The sequence below is a fragment of the Triticum urartu genome, chromosome 4A (assembly GCF_056163025.1).
Source record: "Triticum urartu cultivar PI428250 chromosome 4A, HENAU_Tu73, whole genome shotgun sequence".
Classification (NCBI taxonomy): domain Eukaryota; kingdom Viridiplantae; phylum Streptophyta; class Magnoliopsida; order Poales; family Poaceae; genus Triticum; species Triticum urartu.
In genome coordinates, this window is record NC_141876.1 from 16,829,364 (window position 1) to 16,838,521 (window position 9,158).

The following is a 9,158-nucleotide window of genomic DNA, read 5'->3' on the forward strand; positions in this document are numbered from 1 at the left end:
CAGCCGCCTCTTATATATGTTGGGGGTGACGGCCGATTGAACAACACACAATCGAACAAATCAATATACTACTTTTCATCTACGTTTTATCTCTCCACCGTTTTTCTATCTCGTTCTTCGCTGTTCTTCGTATTTGAGAGCCGCGAATCCCGAGGCTCTAGGGGCGAGCGAATCGACCTAGGGCAGCCCATAGCCGCCGCACTCCCTGACGGGGTCCCTCCCGGGGGTGTGGGGTTTTCGGGTCTGCAAAAGCGCCCGTCGACTCTCTTGCGTATCGCGCTGTCGGTCGGGTCTCCTTCACGTGAGCTGCGGTGCATCACCCCCGGCATCGAGGATACACGTGACGTGTTCGTGTGTCAACAACATTGTGCCTAGAGCTCCTCGAACATCATTTCTTCATGCAATTTTGCACGCTCCTGACGCACCCAAGATGTCCAAAAAATTCAAAATGTTCTGAACTTTTCTTTTTGCTTTTTTTTTTCAATTTAGAACGCCGCTCGCTCCTCGGTAGTCCACAAAACGCCGCCAGCTTATCAAGTGGTAGTTTTTCAAAAAACAATTGTCGAGGTTGAGATTTTAGCCATGAAATCTTGCTGGAATTATTACACATTCCACAGCACAGCAACCAACAGGCAGACCAATGAATACCGTCGCACCCCTTACATCCCACGTTCATGAAACTTCAGTTCAAACTGATACTATGCTAACAAGCAGAATTTAGGTAAACAATTGCAAGCATACCAGTTCAACAGTAAAATACAGTGAACGCAACAAAAAGAACACATACAGCCTTCTCATTGCAAATTTATTCATTTCTTTCATCAGGATGCGAGACATTATTCTGAGGTATACGGGCAGCGCGAAAGCGCATCACACCACCCTGTATATAAACCCTGAATTCAAGAAACATGCATGTATCCCAGCGGTAAGCACCGCTGAGATCCGACACCAAACGTATAGGTGCCTCAAAGGAGACCATGCGATGTTTTTGGAGCAAAACTTACTTTACTTTACATGATAGACACCAAATGGTGACGTCTTCTTGAGCCCTTGCGTGGCGAAGCACTGCCGCGTGCTCCTCCAGGCAAGCGCGTGTGTATGCTTCTCCCCGAGCACGGAGAACCCGTGGCGCCAAGGTGCAGTTTTATCCAGCCCCACTCAGCTTTCTGAACTTGAGAGGGAGCACACTGTTTGAGTCAGCGTTCCTCTTCTTCACAAAATTACCAGGCTCAACAGCAACCTGAGAGATCGACGAAGTCGTGGTGCTTCTCTGGAACCTCCCCATGTTCCAATAGGAGAAAGGCTCGTCGTGTTCGCTGCTGGAACTAGGGGTGCGCCTTGCAAAATTTTGTGGGATCATGCTGTGTTGTCTAACATGGAGATCCTGCAAGAAATGAAGGGTCAGTTTCTCAGCAACAGATGTCTCTACCACATCAAGAGACAGTGAATTCAGTCCAGGGTCTTTATCAGCTAGCTATCATTCCTTGGCGGTACAGTTGCTGGAACCCACAGTTCTTGTTTGTGATAAATCCTCTCCTACTCTTTATGTAATTAACGATGAAACAATGTGATCCAGAAGCAGAGCAGAGTTGGTAAGTGGTAACCAGATCTCGCAAGCAAATATTGTCATTCCTCCAGCTAGGAATAATAATGAACAGGAATGCAGCTAACAAGGATGATTCGTGGTTTAATATATGGACCATCAACAAAGTGGAAAATTTCTGTAGTGTTGCTAGCGAAATTTTGTGCACCATCACACGAAAAGCCTCTCAAAGATACAGCTTAGCAGTTGTGCACTAGTTAGGAATATGCAAGATTGTGACCAAGAATTGGGAGGGGCCAGGGACTGATAAGCTAGGTAATTCAAGTTTACTAGAAGTGTTTCCATGACAAAAGAATCGTTACAAAATCCAGAACCAAAATATCTTTTGGTGCATGCCAAAGCTGGAAGTATGGAACTATTATTTTATCTGTATATTGACATTCTCATGTACCACATGAACCACTTAACATAATCTCACTAGTTATTCATTGACCTCACTCATCCAAGATCACGTGTGACTCTTCATCCCTTCCTACGAACTCAGGAATCAAGGTCATATAGGTTGTAGAATACTCCGGCTTTTTCCTGGTCTCTGGAATGAATTTGATGCATATACTAACCATATCTGCACTTATCTACAAACCGCTCATGATTTCTACACGCACACAACAACGCGAGTGTGGCCTGTAACACATGCCTACAATTGGTGTAGACTAGAGATGAATCCACGACCCTCAATAAATTCATTCTGAAACACACTGTACTGTGTACATGTGAGCACCAGGACTTTTGAACATTTTTTAACCCTGGTGGGTGGAGTTTACCCCGCAACACCACCACCCCGAACTCTGACCGAAGTATGATTTTAACCCCCCAAACTGTGGAATTGTTTGATTCAGTACCTCTCCAACCAGTAGAAGTTCAAAATAATATATTAACTTTCCCTATTAGGAATCATTATCTGCTGTTATGAGAATCTCTCCATAACCAGCAGAACAGCAAAACCCCGTTACCCATAAATATAATAACATATCAATTTCCCCTAGTTGTTTGTTGCAATTTTAAAAAAAAAGAGTTGTTACAACTTCTAAAAATATATATGTTGTTTCAAGACTGCATCTAAAAGCAGCAGAACAACCAACCCCTGTTACCCATAAATATCCATGTCCTCATGTAATGAAGGAAATACATCTAAAAAATCTTACATGAGAAGTTCTTATGGGAACCATGTCCACATCATGGTTAGGATAAGCTGAACCTACACAAAGAGAAATTTCATCATCACAGTTCAATTAAGACCCAGGGGGAAACCAACGGTATGTCTGGCAACCCCGCAGAACTATTACTTCTACTAAAAGGAAAGAGAAGAATTGGATACATGTAACACACACAATAGTCACACCATATTGCCGGAACAAATGGCCATTGTAATGTAAGAACACTCACTTGGTAGAACTTTCAAGCATCAATTAATTTTTTAATCCAGATTTTTCATACATTTTCGAAGCTCCGGCGTCATGGGCGATAAGGTAGTTGGGAAGTAGTACTAGGTTGTGAAGAGAAAATGGCAAGGTGTATCGATTAAACAGATGAATGAAACTATGCTAAAAAAATGGTGTACAGGTAGAGGTAGCCAAGGGCTCATGGCAGTGATGGCACCACTCTAAACTCTGAACTCTTGAAAAATTTGAGCTGAGACGGTTAAAAGCAAAACCGTAGCAATTTCTGACGTTAACGCGCAGCGGAAATCAGGTGTATGATGGATACCTGCAGCTGCCGTCGGTAACCAAGATGCGTGAGGGTTGACACCAAGCACCGTCGGCGACGGCGACACGGGGAACCCGCTGCCGAACCCGATGGTGGGCCTGACGGGCGGGAACTCCCCGACACCCGCGAGCGCCGGGAGCGGCTGAGGCGGGGAGCGGAAGAACGGCGACATCATCGGCGGGGCGCCCCCACCGCCACATGGGGCAGGGGCGCCGACCGGCGGGCGCGGGCTCCAGCGGAAGGGGCCGAACCCGGCGCTGCGGGCGGAGACGGCGTCGTGGTCGTGGGACGGCGGGGGCGCGAGGCTGGCGCGCGGCGGCGGCGGGCTCGGGGCGAGGTGGAGGCGGCGGATCCAGGCGGAGGCGAGCGGGTCGGGGTCGCCGTGCGGCGCGGCATGCTGCTGCTGGCAGTCGGGCGGCGCGACGTGCTGCTGCTGGTAGTCGGGCGGCGCGACATGCTGCTGGTCGTGGTGGTGGTGGTGGTGGTGGTGGTAGGGCGGCGCGGGGCCGCGGCTCCCGGCGGAGGCCCGGGGCGGGAAGTGCTCCCACATGGCAGCCGCGTCGGCGTGGAAAGAGACGCGGGGGAGAAGGATGAGCGGAGGCCGAGGTGCGGTGGCGAGCGAGACGAGGAGACGGAGAGGTGAGAGCGAAAGCGCGCGCGTGGGGGGGCATGGGGAGCCATGGGGGCGCGTGACGAGTGACGACGGCGACCGCGGCGACGCACCTCCTCCACACGATCCTGCCGCCACTCAATAATGGCGTCACCTTTTTACCCAGAGTTGAGAACGGTCCAGAGTAGACGGTGTGTGTGCGCGTGTTCTCGTAAATCTTTGCAAGTGGTGTCTTGTCGCGGTTATACTACTGTACGTGCTTTTGTCCCCATTTCATATGGATTTTGTAGCCCTGCGCAATTCTTTCCCTGCGATGATGGAAGACTTTGGATCGTACTCTCTTCGTTCCAATTTTGAACTAAAACCACGACAAGTAATTTGAATTGAAACGGAGAGAGTACTTATGATTATGGTCGCGAAATTTTCATGGAATTCATCCGTATGCTTCTTCAGGAATCTCGATATGGTTTATTTTTTCGTGAATACGCAAGATGCCTTGTCATTTCATTGACAGAGGAAGAGACGGTACACGATGGCGAACCACGCTTAGCGTACATGGTTAGACGCTAGCGAGGAAGCTTAGGAGCAGTGAGAAGGGGGGTTGCTCGGTCTTGAGACGGAATACATGTAAGATGTTACTAAGCCCTCGAACACCCACTTTCGCGCCCGGTGCGAGCTTCCTCCTGTATATAGCTAACCAGGTGGGCATGAGAATGTGTGGCGTCTTGACGCGGTTATACGTGCTTTTGTCCCCATTTCATATGGATTTTAGAGCCGTGTGAATTTTCTTTCTACGAGGGCATGACCAATGCATAGCCCTAGGGTGATACCTCGTAGGCCACGTAGGATCGAATGTCATGAAAAGTAGGTTCGGATGAAGCAGCGGGATCCTCTGCAAGAGGCGGGTGCTTGAAAAAAAGTGTGGTCCGATGCATAAAGGTGAAAAGGTTGAAGCGGAGAGTAGAGGTTGATGTGTACTGAGAGTCTTTATTTTTTATTCTTTAATGCGACCCACTAGTGATAGCTTGCATTGAGAATAAAAAAATCAATATAGATGTCTTAAACTACTTTTTGTTATGGGGTATCTGTATCCATATGTCATCATTGTATATGCCGTGATGGAAGACTTTAGATCATATGATTATGGTCACAAAATCCTTATGGAATTCATTCGTATGCTTCTCATTTCATAGGAATCTCACTATGGAACTATTGGGCGGACGACGAGCGCCAGCAAAACTATGCACGATGCAGGATTGAACGGTCCTGTCAACTTTTACCTGACGCATGGACGGCTTGATGTGTACCATCGTCTGCAAATCGTCCAACACAAGTCGTGTGTGTAGCAGCCATCTCAATATGATCTCAAACCTCTTTTTTATTTTGTTTTGTTGGGAAGTTCAATGCGCTTACATTATGATCTACCTCTGTCACCACTTTTCGATTCTCTAGAATTTATGTTTGTTTTCATGTGCACAATCCAAAGGCACCTATTGTGGAGTTTATGTGTTTCGCAATCATGTAAGCTTTTGTGGCGCATGACATCGAAAATTTGTGTTTTCCTTATTCGATGTGTTTTCGATTTCCTTCCATCCAAAAGGATCCTAACACTCATGCACGACGTATACAAGACAAGTGCAAGAGCACATGCCTCTGTAAACTACACAAAGGAGTTGAAGGACCTGTGAAAAAACATAAACATCCACTCCGAGCTTTGTGCTTACCAAGGTCGTCGATCGTTCTCAAGCCCTGTTATAGTTGAAGAAGCCGTTGGAGAAGAACAACGCAATTGACCATGATATATTGATATTAGAAACAAGAAAGACATGGTCGTCCATAACCTTTACGAGCAGTAGTAGCAACTTGCATGTCAAGATGAGAACGAAGTCATCGTTGAAAGACACACGAACACGACCATGTCCCATGCTTCTCTATGAGGCGACCATTTGATGTCATCCAGAAGACACCCAAAATTACTTGCCGCGCACTAGTATACACCACACCCCGACCTTCTCAAACTCATGGAAAGGAACGCCACCACTGCCGCACGGTGTTGAAACCTCGAGACGGGCAGATCTGGTGTAGGACCGATTGACTAAACCCATTCAGACGTTCCTTGTCGATATTGGAGTGAGCATAGTCAAGGCGGGGGGGGGGGGGGGGGCAACATGGATGACTTATCTGACACGAGAATACCACGGCTGCCTCACGTCCCCGTGAATACAATATATAGCCTAAAAATGTAAAGTACCTCTCCTCACTCGCCAAAAGTGGACTCGCGATCTGCTACATCTCGAAAGGCCACGAGAGCCTCTAGAGCTAGGTGTAAGTGCATCTAGTGCCACCCCTAGTTGGTTTTGGAGTATTGACGACAAACCTGGTTGAGGGACTAATGTGTTTGTGAGAATTGCAGGATAACACAGGTAGAAGTCCCTCATTAATTTGGTTTTCCTACCAGAGATGACCCCTAAAAATGTATGAAGACATTGAAGTCAAAGGTGGTATGTGAAGACAGTTACATTGAAGACTATGACAAGAGAAGACATCGAGTGAAGACTATGGAGTGCGAAGACTTAGTTGTTTCGTCGTTCTTTTTCTTCTTTGTTGAGTCATAGGAACCACCGTACTGTTAAGTGGGGTCCAAGTGAACCAGTCAGAATGACTGAAGTGATGCTTAACCAAATATCCTATGTCTTTGAGTGAAGACAATGAGAGCAAATCTTATCCAGAGCTGGATAAGTTAGCTTTGCTTGTAGCCCAAGTAAAGTTGCCGTGTGTGTGTGTTTGAAATCTGACCGTTGGAACACGTGTCAGTTCCTTAGTGACCAAGGGTCATTTCGGACAAATCAGGTTGGGTTGCCTAGTGGCTATAAATAGCCCACCCCCTACAACCATAAACGGTTGGCTGCTCAGAGTTAGTGTACGGCTTTTGTCGTTTGAGAGCAACCCACCTCGAAGCCTTTGAGAGAGAATTCCTTGCGAGCATAAAGCCCTAAACACCCAGAGCCAAAGAGTGTTAGGCATCACTTAAGTCTTCCTGTCTGTGTGATCTGAAGACTTATTACACTTGAGGACTGTGAATCCTCCAGCCGGTTAGGCGTCGCGTTCTGAGCATCCAAGAGTCATTGTGGATCGCCGGTGAACGAAGTATATGAAGGTTTGGACGTCTACCTTGAAGACTTACCAGAGTGATTGGGCGAGTACTGTGTGTCCTTAGCTCAAGGGGAATAAGGTGAAGACACGGTCTTCTGAGTTGAATCTCAGCCTCCCTAACCAGACGTATAGTTTTCACAGCAACTGAAACTGGACCAACAAATCATTGTCTTCAACGAGTCACTGGTTTCATCCTTCCCATTCCTTTACTTACTATTGGCTCTAGTGAAGTCATTGTATGATTGCATTATCTTTTGTCTTCACTGAGTGACCGCTTGTTCTGATCGACTTCACAATATCTTCCTGCCTGATCTATACTGCCTAGCTGCTATTAGTCGTTGTGCTTTCACTTCATTGAATACTTGACTATGGCTTCCTTAGTGTAGTCTACCTTCCGCTGCATGATAATAGGTTTATTTCTATCGTTTGTCTTCGAAACTTCCATGTTTTGAAGACTTTCATAAAAATCGCCTATTCACCCCCCCTCTAGTCGATCACTAGCACTTTCAATTGGTATCAGAGCAAGGTACTCCCTTGTTCTGTACGATTCGGTTTAACCACCTGGAGTTTTAGCTATGTCGACTACAGGGATAATCAAAGTCTCCGTTGCGTGCCCAGTCTTCGATGGAACTGAATATCCCTACTGGAAGAATAAGATGCGCATGCATCTTGAACACATTGATGTCGACCTATGGTATGTCGTCAAGAATGGCGTTCCCAAGGCTGGTGAAGGTGTCACTGCTGCTGATGTTAAGAAGTTCGTTCAACTGGACTCCACTGCCAAGAACATCATCTGTGGTCATCTGACCAAAGGACAATATGGCCGTGTAAGTGCTTTGGAAACATCTAAGCTAGTCTAGGACTGGCTCTCCAAGGTCAATGAAGGCGTCTCAACCCAGAGAGACCAGAGAATCAGTGTCCTTCGTAACTTCTTCAACCGCTTCAAGAGAAACGACAATGAGAATGTCCAGCTCACGTTTGATCGACTCACTGACATCACAAATGAGCTTCAAGCCCTCGGTGCTACTGAGATCACCAAGCATGAAGTCGTCAAGACACTCCTGAGATCACTTGACAGCTCGTTTGACACCCTAGCCCTGATGATTCAAGAACGTCCCGACTTCAAGACACTCGATCCGTCTGACATACTTGAGAGGCTCAACACACATGAGTTTCAGCTTTCTGAGAAAAGAGACATCTACTGTTGGGGATATGACTATTTGTGTAAGCCATCCAGGTGGGGCCGGGTTACGCAAATAGAGGTTCATCAGAAGCCCAAGACCAAGGCATGAAGATGGCGGTTCATTGAAAGGCTTAAAGTCCCACAGGCGACTCTGAGGCCCGTAAAGATAAACCGCCATGATGGTATAACTTGTACTGTAAGGTAGAAGTAACTAGTCGCCGAGCCGGACACTGTTTATGAGCCGGCCGGGACTCTGTAGGCCGCAGGGCGTCAACCCGTGTATATAAGGGGACGACCCGCCAGCGGCTTAGGGTGAGAAACAACTGATCAAGAGCCAGGCATAGCGTATCTCGCTCCCTGGTCATCGAAACCTCAAGCAATTCCAACCCAACTAGACGTAGGCCTTCCTTTACCGTAAGGGGCTGAACTAGTATAAACCTCGCGTGTCCTTGTCCCGATTAACCCCTTTAAGCTTCCTACTTGCGATGGCTCCACGATTAAGTCCTTGCAAAAGGACATCTGCCGTGACAATTCCACGACAGTTGGCGCCCACCGTGGGGCCAGCGCACGATGGATTTGAGTTCTTGAAGGGCAGCTTCGAAGGGCTCAAGGGATACGCAGTTGGTCGGATGAGCAAGAGTCGTCGCGGCAAGATCTACATCGACGATGAAGGCTGGGGCCCCGACGCCGGCTCAATTGAGTACGGGTACCGGGTCCCCTTTGGCGGAATTCACGTCTTCATCGGCCGGATTGGTGAGCCGGGCCCTGAGACGGACAGCTGCACCGACCTCGTCGAGACGGCTCAGCGTGCGAAACCCGCCTGAGCTCAACCCGTCGTGAAGCGTGCCTTTGTGGGTTGCATCCACGGAGGTGAACTTTCTGAAGGATCTGAAGGTGATGGT

At 47.8% G+C, this 9,158-nt stretch overlaps 1 protein-coding gene across 1 annotated transcript; it reads right to left on the bottom strand.

The window, feature by feature from the left end:
• Positions 1-791: 791 nt before the first annotated feature.
• On the bottom strand, positions 792-4,029 carry LOC147974482 (uncharacterized). The gene is made up of 3 exons (XM_087517527.1): positions 3,311-4,029; positions 2,749-2,801; positions 792-1,384 (listed from the first exon to the last, which is right to left on the bottom strand). The coding sequence occupies exons 1-3, from the start codon at positions 3,858-3,860 to the stop codon at positions 1,145-1,147; spliced, it is 843 nt and encodes a 280-aa protein (XP_087373653.1). The 5' UTR covers positions 3,861-4,029; the 3' UTR covers positions 792-1,144.
• Positions 4,030-9,158: the final 5,129 nt, after the last annotated feature.